Source organism: Saimiri boliviensis, chromosome 18 (genome assembly GCF_048565385.1).
Source record: "Saimiri boliviensis isolate mSaiBol1 chromosome 18, mSaiBol1.pri, whole genome shotgun sequence".
Lineage (NCBI taxonomy): Eukaryota > Metazoa > Chordata > Mammalia > Primates > Cebidae > Saimiri > Saimiri boliviensis.
Genome location: NC_133466.1, coordinates 16,154,251 through 16,177,667, shown reverse-complemented (window position 1 = coordinate 16,177,667; position 23,417 = coordinate 16,154,251). Strand labels below are relative to the sequence as shown.

The window sequence follows — 23,417 nt, the reverse complement described above, 5'->3', positions numbered from 1 at the left end:
GGTGGGCAGTTGGGGAGAGATGGCATGGGGAGAAATGCCAGATACAGGTGAAGGGGAGGAAGGCAGCAAACCACATTGCCATGTATGTACCTATGCAACAATCCTGCATTTCTTCACATGTACCACAAAACCTAAAACGCAATAAAATAAAAAATAAAAATAAAAAAGAGAAAGTGCAAGCATAGTAATTAATGGGCAAGATGGCCAAAAAGTAACTGTTCTAGTGCTTTATTCCGGATAAACGCAGTGTAATTACGATTCTTGTGAATTTCAGTAAATCATGATTTCATACTACAGCAAGGGTGCCATTAAAATGCGGGTAATAACTTTCCAATAATTTCTAGAAATTGAAATGGAATCTGTTTGGCAACATGACATTTTGACACCAATGAAAATATTTTATGTAGTTATGTAAGTGATAAAAATAAATGCTTTATAAAAATTTATCCAGAAGGACTTATAACTAGGAAAAACAATCATAATTAACAAGATGTTGTGAAGTGTGCAGCAGCCAAAGACAACTTTTAGACCAGCTGAAGGTGATGAGGTCATTTCTGGTCCTAAGTTCATAGGATCTGACCACCTGTAGAGATTTTTTGTAAAGCACTTAAAAGAATTAATTTCCCAAATATGGAGAAGCTGAGAGAGTCTCTCTCTTTTACGTGACTTTCTATTGTGCCAATGCAATGGAATTAAATGCACACTTCAGCTTTTTAAGCAGCTGTTCCTATGGAGCAGGAGTAAATGTGTAAACTCTACCAGTACCAGCTGGAAAAAAGAGCATGAATCTATTATTTCCTAATGTATTATGAAGCCTAGATTTTGTTTCCAGGATAGAATGTGTCCAAAGCAACCAAATTAAGAGAAGGATTGTGAAATTATCCAGTGGATTAGGAACCATCTTGACATTTCAGCTGGCTGATATAAACAAAGCTGTACGGCAGGTAACCACGCCTCTTGTTGCATTAGCTGTGCAGAGTCCACTACAATATTGAAGAGATTCTTTTTACTATTTTTAACTGAAATCATTATAGCACAAGACTCTTAACCACAGTAACATCAAAAGAACAAGAGGCAATTTTATTAAGTATATGTCTTTTTTTCAATATAAACATTGCTGATCTCTAAATTTATAATGTCTACTGAGGATTTCTAAGTCAGATAATAATAAGTATGATAATAGTAATCATAGAAGATATCTCATCAAAACATGCATATGTTTTGACTCTACTTTTACATATAATTTTAATAAAATTATACTTCTAAGTATTACCCAATAAGGACACAAAGTTTCAGTGTATCATAGAGTTTTTCAAAATAAAATTTATCATTTAGAGAAGTTTTAGGTTCACATCAAAACTGAATACAAAGTACAGAAAGTTCCCATCGATATCCTGCAATCCCTGACACACACACAGCCTCCCCAACTATCACCGCCATATATGAGAGTGGTACATTTGTTACAATCAACAAACCTACATTTATACATGTTTATCACCCAAAATCCATAGCTTACATTAGTGTTCATTCTTGATGTTGTCTATTCTATGGCTTTGGAAAAATGTATAATGATATGTATCTAAAAAATTATAGTATTATAAACAATCATTTCACTGTTCTAAAAAATCCTCTATGCTCCACCTACTTATATCTCACTCCTCCTTAACCCCTGGCAAGGACTGTTCTTTTTACTGCCTCTATAGCTTTGCATTTTCCAGAATGTCATATAGTTTGAATAGTATACTATATAGCCTTTTAAGATTGGCTTCTTTCACTTAGCAATATGCATTTAAGTTTTCCCCGTGTCTTTTTGTGGCTTGATAGTTTATTTCTTTTTAGTTTCAAATAATGTTCTATCTTCTGGATGTACCACAGTTTATTTACCCATTCACCTAAAGAAGGACATCTTGATTGCGTCCAAATTTTGGCAGTTATGAACAAAGCTGTTATAAATATGAATATGCAGGTTTTTGTGTAGACACATATTTTCAACTCGTTTGAGTAAATACCAAAGAATGCTATTGTTGGAATGTATGGTAAAAGTATGTTTGGTTTTGTAAGAAATTGCCCAGCTGTCTTCCAAAGTAGCTGTACCATTTTGCATTCCCATCAGCAATGAATGAGAGTTCTTATTACACATTCTCATCAGCATTTGTTGTCAGTGTTTTAGATTTTGGCCATTATAATAAGTGTGTAACAATATCTCAGTGTGGCTTTAATTTGCAATTTTCTAATGCCATATTATTTGCATCATCCTTACACATGCATATTTGCCATCCACATCTCTTCTTTGGTGAGGTGTCTGTCCACGTCTTTTGCCTGTTTTTTAATGAGGTTGTTCCTTTTCTTATTGTTGAGTTCTAATACTTTACATGTTTTGAATAGCTGTTCTTTATCAGATATGACTTTGGCAAATATTTTCTCCTATTCTGTCATAGTGTTTTAAGTGTTGGTCAACCTTGAGGCTTTAGAGAAATAAAAAACAATTTGAACAAATTATATGGTTGTAAAACTTTAGAACCATTCTTGAAGATGCCTTTAAAATGATCTATGGGCTGGGTGCAGTGGCTCACGCCTGTAATGCTAACACCTTTGGAGGCCAAGATAGGAGAATTGCTTGAGCACAGGAGTTTAAAATATATGTATGCATATACGTGTTTATTAGTCAGTGTTCTCCAGAGAGACAGAACCAACAGGATGTGTGCATATACAGAAAGAGATTTCTTTTCAGGGATTGGCTAAGGTGATTATGGAGGCTGACAAGTCTCAAGATCTTCAGGGGGGGCAGCAGGATAGAGGCCCAGGAAAAGCCAATGCTGCAGTTCAAACCCAAAGGCCATCTGCTGCAGAATTCCCTCCTGCTCGGGGAAAGTCATACTTTTGTTCTACCTAGACCTCGAAGTGATTAGATGAGCCCCTCTCACATTATAGAGTGAAATCTGCTTTAAAGTTCACTAATTTGAATGTTAAATTCATCTAAAAACACTTTCACTAAAACATCCAGAATAATGTTTGTTTGACCACATAGCTGAGTGATGTGGCCCAATCAAGTCGACGCATAAAATTAACCATTACACATATACGTCTACTATGAGACTTTCAGAAGACCAAAAATAAACACTTCCAGGGTTAAATAAATAAATAATCGACAAACGAATAAGACTGAATTGGCATGATATCTCATTGATACAGAAGGGTTGGGCTCCCGGCTAAACCTCACCCTTAAGCTAGGAACTTGGCCCTAAGTGAAAGCAGCTGACCTCGTTTTTCCACCCAAAAGTTGCCTTTTTGGCCCGCCACACCCCTATCCTGTGCCCATAGAAAGACTTCAGCTGGCAGAACAACACAAGCCCCTGAGCAGCGGGGATACAAGTGGTTGAGTGGTGAGCAGAGAAGCAGCTGAGTGTCAGGGACTACAGAGGCGGCTAACTTCAGACTGTGCAGCTCAGGGAAAGATCATCTTCTTCCTGGACCATTCCTTTTCCAACTCCCCATCCTGCTTCCCATCTGAGAGCCATTTTCATTGTCTAATAAATTACTCCGCAAACACTACCCTTCAATGTGTTCGTGTGACCTGATTCTTCCTGGACACCAGACAAGAACCCGGGTTCAGAGAGGGAAGGGGCTTGGATGCTGCTCTGGGGCTTGCACAGAACCTACTCTCGCCACAGGGGAGTGACCAGCCAGTTCCAGTGTTCATTCCCTCCGGTTCCCACACTCATTGTGCTCCCTCTGGCAAGAAGTGGCCAGCAGCAAGCTGAGTGAAACAAGCCACGCCAGTTCCTACCCACAAAGGGAGTCAAGGGAACTATCCCATCTGATCATCAGCAACATTGAATGTCAGGAAGACACTGGAGAGTTATCTTCAAAGTTATGAGGGAAAATTATTTTCTACCTAGAATCCTTAATATACAAAAACTGTTTTTTAGGTTGAGGACTGAAATAAAGACATTTGGGATGTTACTCCTGGAAACAATTAGCAGAGGATGTATGCCAACTAAAGGTAAGTCATAAGAAAAAAATATGGTATACTATAAAAGTGTGCATCAGAGAACTACTAAAATATATGTAGTTTTTTTTTTTTTTTTTTAAGCCAGGCTCATGCCCATAATTCAGGAGACTTGGGAACCTGCAGTGGGAGGATCCGTTGAGGCAAAGAGTTCGAGACCAGCCTAGGCAACTTAACAAGAACCCATCTCTAAAAATATTAAAGAATAAAATAACATATGTAGTTAAATTAAATCACTGTTAGTTGTTTTTAAAAATTAATAAGTATCTCCAAAATTTTCAGATGATCTAAACACGGGGGGGCGGTTAGGGGACACTGGAAAAAAAAAGCAAAGCATGCCAGAATTTGTATCATTATTAGGAGAAGATGTGATGCTGACCAATGGCAACACTGAGAAAAATGTGTGTGTGTGTGTGTGTGTGTGTGTGTGTGTGTGCGTTTCAAAGTTTAAGTGTGACTAACAGTGAAAGAAAGACAAAGGTAGATTAGGAAAATGGGAACAAAAAGAATGCCAGATTGTGTCCTTAATTTCAGGCAAGGCTGAATACACAATAAAAAGACAAAGACAAATATTTTATAGTAGGCATAATCTTCAGTCAGCATGTATCAATCATGAATATCAACACTCCAACTGGCATAAAATTGAAATTCAAATAACCAAAAGCTATCAAGAAATATAAGTAAACACTCTAATAAGAAAAGACATTTATTATAATTACTATAAAAAGTTAATAGATCTTATTCAGACCATAAAGATCAAGTAGATATAAAATAAACAGGACTCTAGAAGACCTAAAAATCGAATTAATAAGGTAAACCTAATTACTAAAGTCTATAGTTTGAAATGAGAAAATAAACTTTCTTTTCAGTGACAGAGAGTGAGAAAGATATTTCTAACCACAATACAAGAATGAGAAACAAACAAAAAAAAGTAGATTGAATAAGTATTTCCATCAAAAAAGGGTTAGTATCTGAAAAAAAAACTGTTAATATCTGGTGGAAATACTGTAAATACAACCAAAAGATAATAATAAACTGGAAAAAAAATTACCAATACTTACATGAGAAATTTCCATGTAGCAGAAATTGTGTGTTTATTGCCTGACATCCATACCAGCAACACAGTTTTTCTTTGGAAATACCATTCTGGCTATGCAGTTAAAGTGAGCCCCAGCCCTGAGTGGGGCATATCATTTCATCTCCTTAGCCACAGGGTTGATTCACACATGAGCACACGACTCATTTGGGGCCAATAAGAAAGAGAAAATGGCAGGACTTGTTGCAAACAACTAAAAGACTCTTGAATTTGGTGGTGTGAGGATGTGAAGTTGCAGCCATCTTGTTATCACAAAGAGCCACCCTGAAGATAAAGTGGAAAAGAATAAGCAAAACCAAGAAATAAATACCAGAAACATGTTTTGGTGCCTAATTAGATAGAAATCATCAAAATGCTCAATGTCTTTAAATGTATTGGTGGAGAGGGGGTGGTAACAATTGGAAAAGACTTTGAGGCTGATTGGTGGTATATTACAAAACCGAGCAAATGAAAAAGTAGCTATTACTAGATGTTGTGAGTTGAGTTGTATTTCCTAAAGAGATATTCTGAAGTCCTAACCACCTTCTCTACCACTACTACCACCCTTTTGTGCCACCGTCTCTACTACCATTTTCTCTCCTTGTAAGGACACCAGTCACTGTGTTTAGGGTAGCTCCTGAATAAAAGCATGCCAGAATTTGTATTTTTATTAGGAGAAGATGTGACACTGACCACTGGCAACACTGAGAAAAATGTGTGTGTGGTGACTCCTAAATGCAATGACTGGTGTCCTTACAAGGAGAGAAAGCCCTGGAGACACAAAGACACAGGAGAGAAAGCCAAAGAAAGATGAAGGAGCGCTGGGAGGTCTGCTGCCACAAGGCAAAGGTGGCCAGGGATTGCTAGAAACCACCAGAAGCTGAAAGACCAAAAGAAGGATTCTTCCCTTCATCAAGGGGCACGGTCCTGCCAACACCTTCATTTCAGACTTCTAATCTACAGGACCAGTAAGAATAAATTTTCTTATTTGTTTACCCAGTTTGTGGTAATTTGTTATGGCAGCCCAAGTAACTAATACAGTAGATAATTAACTTCCAGGAAGAGCAAAAAGTTGTGCAAGAAAGCAAACTTAACTGGTGTAACACATGGGTCAGATTTCAGTAGCATTTATATAAGCAAAATAATGCTTTTAAAATCACAATACAATTTTTTCTTTTTTAGTTAGAGTCTCCATCTGTTATCCAGGTTGGAGTACAGTGGTGTGATCTCGGCTAACTGTAACCTCCACCTCCCAGGTTCAAGCAATTCTTGTGCCTCAGCTTCCTGAGTAGCTGGGATTATAGGCACCTGCCACTACACCAGGCTAATTTTTGTATTTTTAGTGGAGATGGGGTTTCACCATGTTGACCAAGCAGGTCTTGAACTCTTGACCTCAAGTGATCCACTCTTCTTGGCCTCCCAAAGTGCTGGAGCCACCGTGCCCAGCCAAGAAATTTTTTTTAAAACCATGGTACCATGGTTGTGAAGAAAGTGAGCAGGGGACTGGCAACTGTACTTGTTTATTAGAGACAGGAGAATTATTCTTACTTTCACTCATAGGAACTCTATAGATAATCCTTAATGTTTAAAAATGAAGTACTATTATAAGCTTAGTATACAGAGATATGGAAATGAATGACGAAAGAAACAGATAAAAGTTGAAGGTGGTCCTCCGAAGAATGAGACATGAGAAATTGGATGTTGGGTGCTAGAAAAGGCTGCTTTTTCACAATAAATTATGTAGAACTATTTGCCCTATTAAAATATTTATCAGCTTTCACAAAATAAAGGCAAAACTTAAGGTAAAATAAGAAAAATGAATAATTTACAAAGAAAGAAACAAATGAACACATTCCTAACATTAGCAATGAGACCAATTTAAAATAAACAAGTAGAGAAAGAACACTGATTTCATTTGTAATATTTTAGTTCTTGTATTTAAAACATATTTTGAGAAAACATGATAAAATACTGTCATTTCTGGGTTTAAAACTCAGGGTTTTAAAATTTGTAACCTGGCCTGGGCACATTACAGGCTCACGCCTGTAATCCCAGCACTTTGGGAGACCGGGGCAGGCGGATCACCTGAGGTCAGGAGTTTGAGAGCGGTCTGGCCAACATAGGGAAACACCGTCTCTATTAAAAATACAAAAATGAGCCCGGTGTGGAGGCAGTTGCTACTCGGGAGACTGAGGCAGGAGAATTGCTTGAACCTGGGAAGCAGAGGCTGCAGTGAGCCGAGATCGCCACTGAACTCCAACCTGTGGGGATAGAATGAGAGTCTGTCTCCAAATAAATTAATTAATTAAATTAAATTAAATTAAATTAAATTTGTGACCCAAATACTTTTCTGTATTTTTATTTCTCAAATGTAAAAAACTAGCTGTAAAAATGTTTCATTGTGAAACAAACCAGAAATCGACTCAAAAAGAATGCAAATACCTGAATAGTCTAATAACTTGCAGAAGATGTTCCAAAACATCAAAGATCCATCCATTCAAAAGGTACCAAGCCCAGCCAGTTTTACGGTTTTCTACCTAATGTTCCAGAAACAGTGTCCTAACTAATAAAACGAGGATAGCATAACCGTGATAAAAAAAAATCAGAGCCAGATTATTAACCTCCGAAATTCAGCAGTGTATTAAACCACATCATCTTGCTTGAGTGAGGTTTATAAAGAGTGCATTCATGATTCATCAGAAAGTCAATTTACAAAGCACAGTAAACAATCAAATGAGAAAAGTCTTCATCTGTATAGTGTAAAGCTTAAAGTTCAGCTGACAAAGTAAAATTTGTTATATATTTTTTCAAAGCCTTGTAAACTAGGAATAAAACAGTATTTCCAAACATCATTAGAATGAAGAAAGAACATTCACCTTAGTCAAAAACAACTCAGAATGCACACTATCAGGTTCTAGTTCACAGAATAAAATTTAAGTGTTCAGAAAAAGAAAGCAAATGTCAATGGTCACAGATTATACAACTGTCTACTTAGAAATTTCAAGGAGGTCCACAGACAAATTTAGAATGAAGACTCAAGAACACACTGGTCGCCCGGAACCCCACCCCCCTTCCTAGGCCTGTGCCCGAAGGCGTGCGCATGCGCGAGCTCGTGGGACGCACTGCAGGAAGATGGCAGCCCTGAGCTTCCCCACGCCGTTGCACGGACACGTGGGCCGCGGCGCCTTCAGCGACGTGTACGAGCCCGCGGAGGACACGTTCCTGCTTTTGGACGTGCTCGAGGCAGCGGCTGCCGAGCTGGCGGGGTGCGAGGAGGGATGGGGCTCTGACGGGAGAGGTCTGGGGCGTTCTGAAGAAGTGGCGGTGGCGGAGGGCCGGGACGGTGACTGTCGCCGCCCTGAGCCGGAGGAGGCGGGGTCCACTTGCAGATGATTGACAGCAGGACGCTGTAATTGAGTATTTTCCTGTAGATACAAGTAATGAGTGTGCCGAGGACACATCTCCTTTGCCAGGGAGCCGCTCTGGTCTCGAGCTCCCTGACTGCTTACCACGCAAAGACGTACCTTCTCCTGTCACCTGTTAATCTGAAGAGCACAAGTCCCTGAGAGAAGCGGTAGTATAACACGTTTGGAAACAAAATGTTCTGAAAACATTGCTTATTTATATTGATTTTTAAAGCATTAAATATTGAAATTGCGTGGTATTATTTGAGTTACTCAGCACATAGAAAGCACCCTCTAGCAATGGTAGGACCCAAACATGAAAGAAAGTTATGTTACTGGAGTGGGGAAATATTTTTAAACCCATTGAATAGCATATTCTATCACCAGCCAGTCCTCACATGTGGCTACAGAGCACTTGAGGTGTGGCTAGTGATACTGAGGAATTTTTCATTTAATTGTTACCAAAAAAATTTAAAAAGTTACATGCTGCTAGCAGGTAATAGTCTACCCTAGCACTTTACAACTATTTAAATGGATTTGTTGAAGTGATCGCCATCGATTTTAAATTAATAGCAGAAAGAATGAATACTGACGTTGTGATTTTTAAATCCAAGGAATTTGAGTTAAGATTTGTTTGAAGATAAGATTTGAACTGGATTTTCTCAGGATGGAACAAACAGCTGTCAGGTTTCAAAGATCTATATTGTATTTATTTATCCGTCTTAAATTTGGTCATATTTTTCCACGTATAAAATGCCCCAGCTCTTATTAAACTAGTCTTTCACTGTAGATGATGGAACTTTTGGATTTACTGGAATACAGAGTGGAACAGTACTGTTTTATAACTTGTCTTTTTTCCTCAAGATAGCCCAGAAAGATTTACAAGCACAAATTGCACTGCAAAATATGCTGTAAAAGGAGCCGATTTTGTTATAAAGTCTTGGGTTATTTCTAGTCCTGGAATTCTAATTATTTATGAGACCACGATAGTTATTTTCAAAGAGAAGCCACCTGGTGAGATTCACAGACCTTACTACCACCTATTAAAGACTTGTCAGATGTGTAGACTGGTTCCAAAAGTTTAAAACCTCTGGAGCTTGTTGCTGGGTAGTTGTTTGGGAAGTTTAGCGATAAAAATTTCCCTAAATGCCATCAAGCTGATCTTGTAATGGGGATAATTTATGCTTTTGATGCATGTGTAACATTATAGAGGCCTGGCACTGTGGTTGTCCTAACTACTTGGGAAGTTGAGGTGGGAGGATCACTTGAGCCCAGGAGTTAAAGGCTGCGGTTAGCTATGGTGGCACCACTGCACTCTAGCCTAGGTAACAGAGCAAGAGCCTGTCTCTAAAAAAGAAACAACTTCCAAGATGATAGTCAAGAAAATAAATTTAATGGAAAGATAAAGTACAATAGAATGAGGATTTTATAGTTAACAGCATTCTAAGATGGTTAACATTTGAAGATCAGCAGATACTATTTTCCCAATTAGCATATAGCTGTACAGAAAAGGAATTTTTGTCCTGCTCTAAGTCTGTTATTGGGGTACATTTTAATTCTCTAGGATATACTAATGGCTCTATGTTAGGTATTAAAAGATAGAGGCACTTTTTTCAAAAATACATTGTGTAATAATACCCTATCATTTTAGGAAATACTAAGCTAAGAGCTTCTTGTGTGAAGGAATTTTGTCTTTCATATTAATATTTCCAAGCCTAGATTAACATTTTTCAGTACTTTTTAATATAATGATTTGTTGAAAGCTGTGTTTGGTAATATATAACTTTTATGAACTTAATATATATTACATACTCAAAATATTAGTAATTTTGAGTTATGCAATATTAAGTATAAAGTAGTTGTCAGAGTTTATAAATTTCCTTTCTGCTTTTGTATATTTGCAAGTGAGTGATGATGCTAGAGAAATATACATGCTAGAAATAAAATTAGCATGAGAGTTTTCTGTTAAGAGTATTTTGATTCTACTGTACTAATATTTATTTATTTATTTTTTTAGAGTGGAAATATGCCTGGAAGTAGGGGCAGGGTCTGGTGTAGTATCTGCATTCCTAGCCTCTATGATAGGTCCTCAGGCTTTGTACGTGTAAGTACATCATATTCATCTAGATCTTCCACTGACAGGTTAACTATGATAACTCGAATGAAATAATTTTTAAGTAAACACTATGTATCTTATAGTATTTAAGTGTAGTAAGAACCCAGATTACAAATTATGCTTCTCTAAAGATTATTACTTCATGTTTCAAACTCCTCCATCGTACTGCATAATTATAGAAGCAGCATAATTTTAGATCATCTCTAAATTTGATTTCTTAGGTAAATAATTTGATAATCATAAGAAATTTAAAGTTGCTTAAATTTATTTATAGAAAAATTAGAGGATATAGAAAAGTATAAAGAAGAAAATTAAAATGACCTATAAATTTTACCATACATGGTCCAACTGTGTTTCCTTCTTTTTTTTTTCCATTTCCTATGTTTTTAATTTAATTTTGTCTCATAAACATTTTCCTTTCAAAAATTCCTTTTCAATTTCATTTTTGGTGACTGCATAGTACTCCTTCATTGGATGTATCAGAATTTCATAAATTCCTTCAGATGTGTGTGCATGTATCTGCATTCTTCTACTCTTGGACATTGTATCAGTATAACAGTCTTTTTCATCAATTGAACAAATCCTTGTTCTCTTTTTCTTTGCCATTATTGAAAGCATTCTATTTTTTTTTCTAAATCTGTTCTGTGTAGAATTAATGGAACATTCCTTGAAATTATTCAGTAACAGATTTGCCTTGTGGACATAGGATATAGTTTCCTTCCATTTCTGTTTATAGGTGTACTGATATCAACCCTGAGGCAGCAGCTTGTACCCTAGAGACAGCACGCTGTAACAGAGTCCACATTCAACCAGTTATTACAGATTTGGTAAGCTATTAATCTTTGTCCAATAATAATTTTATTTTCAAATAAGGTAATGATGTTTTAGGACAAAGAAACTTTGGTAAGTAATTAACTTTTGACCCACTAAAAAGTATACCCCATACAATGTAAATTCTTCATCGATGTAATCCATCTTTTCCACAATTCAAAAGGAATTTATATTAACTTATATGGATCAGGCCTCCTTTATCAGAAGTGACAGTGAACCCGGTTCAAACTGACTTAAATTTTAAAAGTTAGTCCAGGTGTAACGGCTCATGCCTTTAATCCCAGCACTCTAGGATGCCAAGGCAGGACAATTGCTTGAGCCCAGGAGTTCAAGACCAGCATGTACAATATGGTAAGGCCTCATTTCTACAAAAAATAAAAATTAAAAAAAATACCTGGGTGTGGTTGCTCACACCTGTGGTGCCAGCTACGTGGGAGGCTGAGGTGGGAGGATCGCCTGAGCCTGGGAAGTCGAGGCTGCCATGAGCCATGATCATGCCTCTGCACTACAGCCTGGGGGACAGAACAAGGCCTTGTCTCAAAAAAAAAAAAAAGAAAAGAAAAGAAAATGATGGCTTCAGCACAGCTACTTCCAGGAACTTAAATACTGTTGTAGGCATCTTTTTCTTATCTCTGAAATTCTCTCTGGTGGTTCTATTCCTAGGCATTCTTTCCCTTCATGGTAACAAGATGTTTGCATCTCTGTATCTTATTTCTCAGCAACTTCCCAAGGAAAGAATCCCTTTCTATTCAGTTACTCTAGAAGAGGCCCCAGATGAGTATTATTTGGATCAACTTGGGTTATGTGCCTATCTCTTAACCTTTTGCAATGGCCAAAGGAGATTTGAATATGGAGATGATTGGCTTCAACCTGGCTCATAGTCCCATCCCAGGAGCTGGGTTGGGATAAACCCTGCTCAGGCCACTTAGATCAAGAATGATGGGAGATAGAGCTTCCCTAACAAAAGTCAAGGAAATTAAATCAGAAGAAAGGGGCAGTGGGTCCTCAGTAGGTAAAAACAACAAATTACAACTGCACAACCATTATTTTAAGAAGTTAACATCACACATTTTCAAGTGGCAGTTGTTAAAATATTTTACGTTATATTGATAAGGTAATTTTAAATTTGTGGGTTTTTAATTTATAGTGTGAAATACCTTTTTATAGGCAAAAATAATAATAGCATGCATCAGGTAGACATATGAAATACAAAATACTTCTGTGTTCCTTAACCTGCACTTTTCTTATGAGGGTAGCTAGCTTTTCTGTTTTTGTTTTTAATTTACAAATGATTTTGTACCTTAGAAGGAATTACACCAAAGAGATAAGAAATTATTTTCATATTATTAGAAGTTGTTACTGCTAATAAAAACTAGAGAATCATGACAGGTACTCCAGTGATTTACATGAGACTAATGGGGTGATTTTTTTTATTTTAAAAATTTCTTTCTTTCTTTTTTTTTTTTTTGAGTCTCACTCTGTCACACAGGCTGAAGTGTAGTGGCAAAATCTCGGCTTACTGCAACCTCTGACTCCTGTGTTTAAGCAGTTCTCCTGCCTCAGCCTCCCAGGATTACAGGCACCCACCACTGCGCCTGGCTAGTTTTTGTATTTTTAGTAGAGACTGGGTTTCATCATGTTGTCCATGGTTGGCCAGGATGGTCTCAAACTCTTGACCTCAGGTGAGCTGCCCACCTCAGCCTCCCAGAGTGCTGTGATTACAGGCATGAGCCACCATGCCTGGCCTAAAAATATCTTTAATGTGTCCGTAATTAGTATTAAGTGTTTTTGATAGAATGGTGAAACACCAGGGATAGAAGAAATTATAGAACAATATCCAGTAAATTATAGTAGGTATCTATAGAGACATGGGAAAATTGTGAAAATGTTAGCAAATAGACTTGTAAACTTGTATTCAGGTCTATATGGATTATACAGAATTAGAGTTTGCTTCCTTATTTCATCTTCTAAAAGTGAACCCAGAGTATAAATATATATGCTGTTGAGTACAGGCTTTTTTATATTCATTCTGATAAATAATTTTCATATTTTTATTTAATTGCATATATTATTTGAGTGAAAATGTAAAAATACTTAACTTCATTTCTCTCTACAAGTGCAGCCCCAACACATTATTTTCCCAAAAACATGGGAGATGATTTTTAAAGATTGATTTGTCAATTATTTAATTCAGAGTTTAATGTAAAATTCTCACTATTGAATACATTTAGGTCAAAGGCTTGCTACCAAGATTGAAGGAAAAAGTTGATCTTCTGGTGTTTAATCCCCCCTATGTAGTGACTCCGCCTGAAGAGGTAAAGCATACAACAAAATTTAATTATTAATATTTTCAATTATTTTGTTTGTAAAATCAAATGAATGTCATTCTATGATATCAGTCAGCTGCTGCTCTCACAGACTACTCTGATTTTACTCCTAATTGTCAGCAATTGGGTCCTATTAATAGACCTAGGAAAGGAACCTTTGATGGAAATGCAAACTATGATAGATATCTATCATTAAAAATCACATTCAAATCAGGCCATGGAGTTTATATTCATATATTTGACTATATATGTACATATATATTATATCCTTTATCATGAATAAAAAAATTTGCAAAACAAAATGTTTTTACTGGCTGGGTGTGGTGGTTCACACCTGTAATCCCAACACTTTGGGAGGCTGAGGCAGGCAGATTACCTGAGGTCAAGAGTTCAAGACCATCCTGGCCAACATGGTGAAACCCCGTCTCTACTAAAATTACAAAAATTAGCCAGGCTTGGTGGCACACACCTGTAATCCCTGCTACTTGGGAGGCTGAGGCAGGAGAATTCCTTGAGCCTGGGAGATGGAGGTTGCAGTGAGCCAAGATTGGCCACTGCTTTCCAGCCTGGCTGACAGAGGGAGACTCCATCTCAAAAAAAAAAAAATGTTTTAACCAACCTTAAATTCACATGGGAATTCCTTCTGAAAGTTTCAGGTTTCCTCCTTTCACAGGTATTTCTAAAAAGTGGAGGAGTGGAACCAATTCTCATTTCAGATAGGGAAAAGAAATAATCTTGAAATATTAATTTTTTAAATCTCAGTGATGAAGAGATAAACAACATTAACCTTTTCCCAGGAATGGTCAAAGTTTAATAATGGGCTAAGACTCGCTTTCCTTTCATTATTATGCTTTTTTTATTCTTTGATAATTATTCTCTGGCAAGGCTGGTAAACATTACATTCACCTCAATACCAAGATGGGAAAGATTCATTTGACTGCTATTGCTACTGATGGCAGTTAAACAATGAAAAAACTATTGCTCTGCTGCCGTATGAACTCATATGACAAGGAAGTCATAAGGTGAACAGCAGTTGAGGGGAATGCAGCTTAATAAAGCTCTTTAGAAAAGCATTATCAAACTGGTGGGAAGACTAATCAATGAAAGGAGATTACAGCTGCTGGGACATATAGATGATCAAGTGTAGGCAGTGCCTTGGGCTTTTTTGCTGTCCCAATGGCATGAAAAACTATCATATTCTCATGAGCTGGACAATTAGCTAGAAAGCAGGATCAAAATACAACATAGCAAAGATGTCTTGGAGCTTCAAAATATGTTTTATACATTAAAACATTAGGCAGTAAATTAAAAAAGAATATGATCACTGTGAAGACCTGAATCAGTGATCTTGAAACCCAGTGAAAGAAAGATTTCAGTGCACAGAGCATGAAAATACGGAGAAGAATTAAGAAAGGTAAAAGAGACTCAGAGATTAGATCCAGGAAACATAATATACAAATAATAAGAGTTTGTGTTTATAACAAGCTGTGGCTATACTTATTAATATATCCAGAAACATGAAATAAGATGCTATTGATTTGTGCCAACAGCACAAATGGGGAGTTTAGCCCAGGAGAAAAGCAGAGAGAATGCCAGGAAAAGGAAGTTTCCAGGTGGAAAGTCGTAAAGAAAAACAGAAGAAGTGATACATTTCCTAATATGATTCACTTTGTGGAAAATTGTATTGAGAAGCTTATGATAGATGTGGCAATAATTAGAGTCAAAAAAATTAAGCAAATAGACATAGTGAATGCCCATTAACAGCCAACTAAGATGCAATACTTTTCTCCCAGAAAATATTATATAGCCCTTAAAAGAATGAATTACCAGTAGAGATGGGGTTTCATCACGTTGGCCAGGCTGGTCTTGAACTCCTGACCTCAAGTTATCCACCTGCTTTGACCTTCCAACGTGCTGGGATTACAGGTGTGAGCCACCACACCCAGCCTTGATTCACTTCTAAATTTTATATAGTCATAAAAACAGGGTTTTGAAACATTGAAGATGATCTGGCCATGATCTTTAATCTTCAGAATCTTTGTTGATGTCATCAGCATTGACAAGAAGGGAAAGAATTTCCGTCTGATCTGTGACACCAAGGGTCACTTTGCTGTACATCATATTACACCTGAGAAGGCCAAGTACAAGTTGTGCAAAGTGAGAAAAATCTCTGTGGACTCAAAGGGAATCCCTCATCTGGTGACTCATGATGCTCACACCATCTGCTACCCTGATCACCTCATCAAGGTGAATGATACCATTCAGATTGATTTAGAGACTGGCAAGATTACTCATTTCATCAAGTTTGACGTGATAACCTGTGTTTGGTGACCGGAAGTGCTAACCTAGGAAGAATTGGTGTGATCACCAACAGAGAGAGTCACCCTGGATCTTTTGACATGGTTTACATGAAACATGTCAATGCCAACAGCTTTGCGACTCGACTTTCCAGTGTTTTTGTTATTGGCAAGAGCAGCAAACCATGGGTTTCTCTTACCCGAGGAAAGGGTATCCACCTTACCACCTTTGATATATGCAGGGCAGTGTTCTCAAAACTTTAAATATACTTCTTCATTCATTCCTAACAGTGGATGAAAATATTTTTAATTATTTTTCTGATTGTACATATGGAGCTATTTTATTTTCTAATTTTACAGATAAAGGAGGAAAGTAATTCACAAACAAGATTACTAATTTATCCATGGTTACACACTAGAAAATGATGAAACTTGTCAACTTTACTGCTCCTTCGTCAGCAGTAAAATGCAAAATATATACTTGTTTGGTGATATTACTTGTCAAAAAGATTCAGTTTGTGATCTAAATCAAACTTGAGTTAAAAGAAAACATTCTTTCTAATTGTTCACAGGTAGGAAGTCACGGAATAGAGGCAGCTTGGGCTGGTGGCAGAAATGGTCGGGAAGTCATGGACAGGTTTTTTCCCCTGGTTTCAGATCTCCTTTCACCAAGAGGATTATTCTATTTAGTTACCATTAAAGAAAACAACCCAGGTAATACAGACCAGTTTATTGTTTAACTATTTATGTTGCTGAAATCAAAAGTTATTAATGTAAAACACTATAATTTATAAGATAACATGGTATGTTAATGAATCACTTAAAACAGTTAATCACTGACAATAGCCAATACAGACATAAATTCATGTTGAAAGAGAAAAGAGGTTTTTAGAAGTAAATTTTTCTGATTTTAAAAAGTTTTGTCTTCTCTTTTCCCCATGTATAACCAAATATTCAAGTACCAAAATCTCTAATTTTTTCTTCAAATACCTCACTCTCAGTAGTATGAATTTTCTCTCTACCTTCTAGTCTTAATGCCCTTGACAATGTGCTGTACTCTGTAGTTCGTCTGGAGTTTTATCATGAAAGCTATTTTATTGTATAGATTTTTATAGCTTTGTTTTCATAGTGCTTTATAACTAAATTTACCGTAATTTTTCTTCTTTTTCTTTACACCTCAAGTTTGATTTTTAGCTTATACTAGAAATCCTCAGCCTTTCAAATCACGATTGCTAGTTTTCTCTTGCTTGCATTTCTTTCTTTTTCTTTCCTTCCTTACTTCTCTCCCTCCCTCCCTTCCTTCCTCTTTCTTTCTTTCCTTCTTTCTTTCTTTCTTCATTTTCTTAGTTCAGTCTTCTTAGTTTTATTTATTTATAAAAGGAAGAAAGAAATAAGCTACTACTTTCGCTCTCATTGTACAATGTCACTATTCAGTTTTTCCACACTCTCATTGGCTTTTGACATCCAAAGAGAAAAATATGGGGCAGAGACTGGAGCCAAGCAACTAAAAAAACTGATCACTTGCTGTAACAACAAAGACAATTAATGTTTCCGCTGGGCCTAAAGTAGGCTATGACTGCAAAGCAAGCCATTCATTCTGATTACAATTACCAGCAACACTTTGAAAATACAAAGTGCTCCCATCTAGCTGAAAACCATGTTAGATTTAATAGACATTTATTTGATATACATTGTTTTGTCAGGTGAATACAACTTATAAATCATCTGTGTTTATCATCTTATTAAATTGCTTAATGATCATGCGCACTGCCAAATGACTTAATGGATTTTACCTTTTGATTTTTTAGAAGAAATTTTGAAAATAATGAAGACAAAAGGTCTACAAGGAACCACTGCACTTTCTAGACAAGCAGGCCAAGAAACTCTTTCAGTCCTCAAGTTCACCAGGTCCTAGCATACAATGTGTGCCCAGAGCCACTGGAAACTGAAGGCATTTAGCATATTTTGAAACTGACGTCATCCATTAGTTAACAAGGAATTTTACCAGAAATTTCTCATTAAAACAAGGTACAAAGGTGAAACATTCCCTTTCACTCTCTATAGAATTATTTGCACAAGTACAATTAAATATGTATATTTATAATTTGCATTTTAAATACAAGAGTTACATATGAAATATTTATTTCAGCATTATTTACTAGGCAATGGAATTGACCTGGCAAATGTTTTTTTTTTTTCATGAGTCAATAAAGGCAGTTTGCTTTCAGAAGGCAGGGCCAGCAATACACCTTAATTGTCGTATCTCCAGCATATGTCAGTTCTCCAACTCTGCATCATAATTTAGTTCATGGGGATCTCGACTGCCTTTCCCTTCCACAAAATATTTACACTGATTTGTTATATTGATGACATTATGCTGACTGGACCTAGTGAGCAAGAAGTAGAAACTACACTAGACATAGGAGAAAGACATTGGCATCAGAGGGTAGGAAATAAATATGACTAAAATTCAAGGACCTTCTAGCTTAGTGAAATTGGTAGGGATCCAGTGACTTGGAGCATGTTGAGATATTTCCTCTATGGTGAAGGATAAGTAGTTGCATCTTGCTGCTCCTACAGCTAAAAAAGCGGCACAATACTTAGTGGGCCTGTTTTGGCTTTAGAGGCATCATTTTCCAATTTCATTAGGTTACTCCAGCTCATTTACCAAATGACTCAAAATGCTGCTAGTTTAAAGTAGGGCCCAGAACAAGAAGATTCTGTGCAACAGGTCCAGGCTGCTGTACAAGTTGCTCTGCCACTTGGACCATATGATCCAGCAGATCCAGTGGTGTTTAAGTGGCAGTGGCAGATAGGGATGCTGTTTGAAGCTTCTGGTAGGTTTCTATAGGTGAATCATGGTTTAGGATTTTAGAGCAAAACCCTGCTATTACCCACAAATAAGTAGTCTATTTTTGAGAAACAGCTCTTGGCCCACTATTAGGCCTTAGTAGAGACTGATACTTTATGAGTCACCAAGTTGCCATGCAACCTGAGCTGCCCATCATGAACTAGATATTATCTGGCCCACCAACACACAAAGTTGGATATGCACAGCAACACTCCCATCATCAGATGGAAATGGTATATACATGATTGGGTCTGAGCAGGCCCTCAAGGCCCAAGTAAGTTACATGAAGAAGTAGCCCAAATTTCCATAGTCCCCACTTAGGCTCCCTACAGAACGTTTTCTTTCAGCCTACATCTGTGGCTTCATGGGGACTTCCCTATGATCAGCTGACAGAAAGAGAAGACTTCAGCCTGGTTTACAGAGGGTTCTATATGATATGTAGGCACCACCCAAAAGTGAACAGCTGCAGCACCACAGCTCATCTCTGGGCCATCTTTAAGGACAGTGATGAAGGGAAATCCTCCCAGTGGACAGAACTTTGAGCAGTCCCCCTGGTTGTTGACTTTGCTTGCAAGGAAAGATGGCCAGATAGTCAATTATATGCCAATTCATGGGCTGTGGCCAATAGTTTTGTTGGATGGTCAGGGAGTTGAACATAACTGAAAAACTGGTGACAAATTTGGGGATGAGGTATGTGGATTAGACACTGAATGGACAAAAAGGGTGAAGGTATTTGTGCCCCATGTGAATGCTCACCAAAGGGTTAGCAAAGAAGGATTTTAATGAAGTAGACAAGATGACCTATTCTGTGGATACCAGTAGGCCTCTTTCTCCAGCCACCCGTCATTACCCAATTGTCTCATGAACAAAGTAGCCATGGTGACGAGGATGGAGGTTATGCATGGGCTCAGCAACAGACTTCTATTCACAAGGCTGACCTGGCCAAGACTACCTCTGAGTGCCCAGTGTGCCAGCAAAAGACCAACACTGAGCCCTTGATGTGACACCATTCCCCAGTCATCAGTCAGCTGCCTGGTGGCAGGTTAATTACATTGATCCACTTCCATTGTTGAAGGGATAGTTTTGTCCTTACTGAAATAGAACTTATCTGGATACAGATTCGCTTTCCCTTCATGTGATGCTTCTAAAACTACCATCCATGGACTTACAGAATGCCTCATCTAAGACCACGGTATTCCACACAGCATTGCAAGGAACTCACTTTGCAGCAAAAGTGTGGCAATGGGCCCATGCTCATGGAATTAACTGGTCTTACCATGTTCCCTACTATCCTGAATCAACTGCCTACATAGAGCAGTGGAATAGCATTTTGAAGACAGTACTGGCACCAGCTATATATAGCAGTGCCTTGTAGGACTGGAACAAGGTTCTCTAGAAGGCTGTCTGTGCTCTGAATCAGCATCCAGTATATGATGCCTTTCTCTTATGACCGCGATTCACAGGTCCAGGAAAGAAGGGATCAAAATCAAGGGACACCATTCTATTTTCAAGGAACACCATTAGTCCTACTGACCCACTAGCAAAATTTTTGCTTCCTGTTCCTATGACTTATGCTCTGCTAGCCTAGAGGTCTTACATAGGGTGGAATGTTTTCCACCAAGAGACACAATAATGATTTAATTGAATTGGAAGTTTAAGACTGCTCCTCAGTCACTTTGGGCTTCTTAATGTCTCTAACTCAATAGACAAAGGAGTTATAGTTCTGGCTGGGTGATTGTTCCTGATTACCAGGTAGAAACTGGACTGCTGCCCCAGTGGTGGCAAGGAAAGGTATGTCAGGAATACACAAGATTCCTTAGGGCATCTCTTAGTGTTACCATGCCCCGTGATTAAGGTCAGTGGAAAACTACAGCCTAATCCAGACAGAAGTGCTAATGACCCAGGCCTTTCAGAAATCAAGGTTTGGGTCACCACCGGGTAAGTACCACGACCAGATGAGGTACTTGCTGAAGGCAAAGAGAATACAGAATAAGAGGTGGAAGAAATACAAGCTTTGATCATACAACCAGTCACAGAAACACAGATTGTGATTGTCAAACGTATGTCGTCCATATTTTGCTATGACATTTTGTGTGTGTAGTTTTGTTTACTTTCTTCTCATTTCCTTTTCTGTAACATAAGATGCATTGATTTTATATCATAATGTTTAAATATTGTTAATTTTTTAAATTGGCTCCAACGCTTAACCTTGATTAATTTTATATCATAGTATTTAAGTTATGGGATATCAAAGAGAGAGTAAACATCACAAGAAGACTTTACCTCCTCTTCTGGGAAATGGGTTAGTGTGTTTTGGGTAGAATGCTGGATTGTTAATCACGTTAGATGGAATTATGACCTTGTTATTATCTTTATGTGGCAGTTAAGTATGGTATAAGGAGATGTGTATAGGTGCCAAATTGACAAGGGCAGACTCGTGATGGTTAATTTTATATGTCAACTTGAATAGGCCACAGGGTGCCAAATATCTGTTTAAACATTATTCTGGAGTGTCTTGAGTGTGTTTACAAAGAAGATTCGCATTTGAATTGGGGACTCAGTAAAGGAGATTGCCATCCCCAAGGTGGGTGGGCATCATCCAGTTTGTTGAGGGTCTAAATAGAATAAAAAGCAGAGGAAGGAAGAATTCACCCTTTTTTTTCTTCCTGCCTCACTGTTTGAGCTGTGACATCTCATCTCCTGCCCTCACATAGATTTACATCATTGGCTCCCCTCGTCCTCACGCCTTTGGACTCACAGTGAATTATACCACAGGCCTTCCTGGGTATCCAGCTAATAGATGACAGATCATGGGACCACTTAGCCTCCATAATCATGTAAGCCACTTTCTTATAGTACTGTTAAAAGATATATTAGACCAGTCTATAAAAAGGATAGCTATGAAAGAGAAGGGAGACAGCCACATTCCTGGGCAAATAGAGAAGAGTCCCCAGAGAAGCTCCACCTTGCCCAGGTCGTTGTGCACAGGTGGCCTAAACATGCCCACTGCGGAAAAGTCCGTTTCTCAACACATGTGCAATAAGGGAAATAAATCACTGTGGACTGGCTTAGACTAAGCACCTGCACATGCGCTGGAAGAATGGGATGGAGCCACAAGGAATTTGTGCCTTATGCAGGGAAGAAGCCACGCCTCTTCAGCGCCTGTGGGAGGCCTGGCATTCAATTTGTGAGGTGGAAAACCTGCATGAAGGACCCCGCTTTTTGTGGAGACCTTGCACAGGGTGGAATGTTTTACACTAAATGACTCACTAATGATTTAATTGAACTGAAAGTTTAAGCCTGCTCCTCAGCCACTTTGGGCTTCTCATGCCTCCAACTCAATAGACAAAGGAGTTACAATGCTGGCTGGGTGATTGTTCCTGACTACCAAGTAGAAACTTTCACTTAATAAATTCTGCCGGGCATGGTGGCTCAAGCCTGTAATCCCAGCACTTTGGGAGGCCGAGGCGGGTGGATCACGAGGTCAAGAGATCGAGACCATCCTGGTCAACATGGTGAAATCCCATCTCTACTAAAAATACAAAAAATTAGCTGGGCATGGTGGTGCGTGCCTGTAATCCCAGCTACTCAGGAGGCTGAGGCAGGAGAATTGCCTGAACCCAGGAGGCGGAGGTTGCGGTGAGCCGAGATCGTGCCATTGCACTCCAGCCTGGGTAACAAGAGCGAAACTCCGTCTCAAAAAACAAACAAAAAAAAACAAAACAAATAAATTCTGCCCTTCTCATCTTTCAGTGTGTACGCATGCCTAATTTTTCTTCACTGGGTGACAAGAACTCAAATTTAACTGAACTAAGGAGCAAAATATCCTGCGTCAGCTACATTAATAGTTGATTGTACTGGACTGAGTAGCTTCCCCTCATCAAAATTTATGTCCAGCTGAAACCTATGAATATAATCTTATTTGGAATTAGGAACTTTTGAGATGTAATCAAGTTAAAACAAGGTCATGCTGGATTAGGGTAGGCCCTAACTCCAATATCATTTGTGCCCTTATAAGAACAGGAAAATCTGAACACAATAACCGAGACACAGGGAGGATGCCATATGAAGACAGAGGCAGAGGTTGGAGTGATGAGTCAACAAGTGAAGGAAAGTCAAGGGTTTCTAGCAACTGCTAGCATGGTCCAGCCCACACCTTTATTTCAGATACCTAGCCTCAAGAACTGTGAGAGAATGCATTTGTTTTAAGCTACCCAGTTGTTGGCTCTGTTACAGTAGCTCTCAGAAATTAATACACTGAGTACAAAATTAAAAGCATGATTAAGAATACACATGGTTTGGATTTGTGTCCCCACTCAGATCTCATGTAAATTTAATCCTCTAGTGTTGGAGGAGGGGCCTGGCGAGAGGTGACTGAATGGGGGTAGACTTCCTCCTTGGTGTTCTCGTGATAGTGCATTCGTATGAGATCTGGTTGTTTAAAAGTATGTAACACCTCCCTCTTCACTCTCTTCCTCCTACTCCAACCATATGGACTTGCCTCCTT

General features: G+C 38.1%; 1 protein-coding gene and 1 pseudogene across 2 annotated transcripts; both read left to right on the top strand.

Annotated features, from left to right (window-relative positions):
• The first annotated feature begins 8,192 nt into the window (after nucleotides 1-8,192).
• Nucleotides 8,193-22,658, top strand: HEMK2 (HemK methyltransferase 2, ETF1 glutamine and histone H4 lysine). Of its 2 annotated transcripts, XM_003927698.4 has the most exons (6): nucleotides 8,193-8,350; nucleotides 10,506-10,592; nucleotides 11,341-11,431; nucleotides 13,667-13,750; nucleotides 16,632-16,773; nucleotides 17,868-22,658. In XM_003927698.4, the coding sequence occupies exons 1-6, from the start codon at nucleotides 8,217-8,219 to the stop codon at nucleotides 17,972-17,974; spliced, it is 645 nt and encodes a 214-aa protein (XP_003927747.2). In that variant the 5' UTR covers nucleotides 8,193-8,216; the 3' UTR covers nucleotides 17,975-22,658. The 2 variants fall into 2 exon arrangements, with proteins under 2 accessions (XP_003927747.2, XP_010336648.2); XM_010338346.3 differs by lacking the exon at nucleotides 13,667-13,750.
• LOC141582060 (small ribosomal subunit protein eS4, X isoform-like) lies at nucleotides 15,318-16,621 on the top strand (annotated as a pseudogene).
• Nucleotides 22,659-23,417: the final 759 nt, after the last annotated feature.

Excerpts from the sequence above, each read along its gene's own strand:
- HEMK2 (XM_003927698.4), top strand. The coding sequence starts at position 8,217 with ATGGCAGCCCTGAGCTTCCCCACGCCGTTGCACGGACACGTGGGCCGC. Across the intron at positions 13,751-16,631 it reads TAGTGACTCCGCCTGAAGAG|GTAGGAAGTCACGGAATAGA; the intron begins GTAAAGCATACA and ends AATTGTTCACAG. Across the intron at positions 16,774-17,867 it reads CATTAAAGAAAACAACCCAG|AAGAAATTTTGAAAATAATG; the intron begins GTAATACAGACC and ends TTGATTTTTTAG.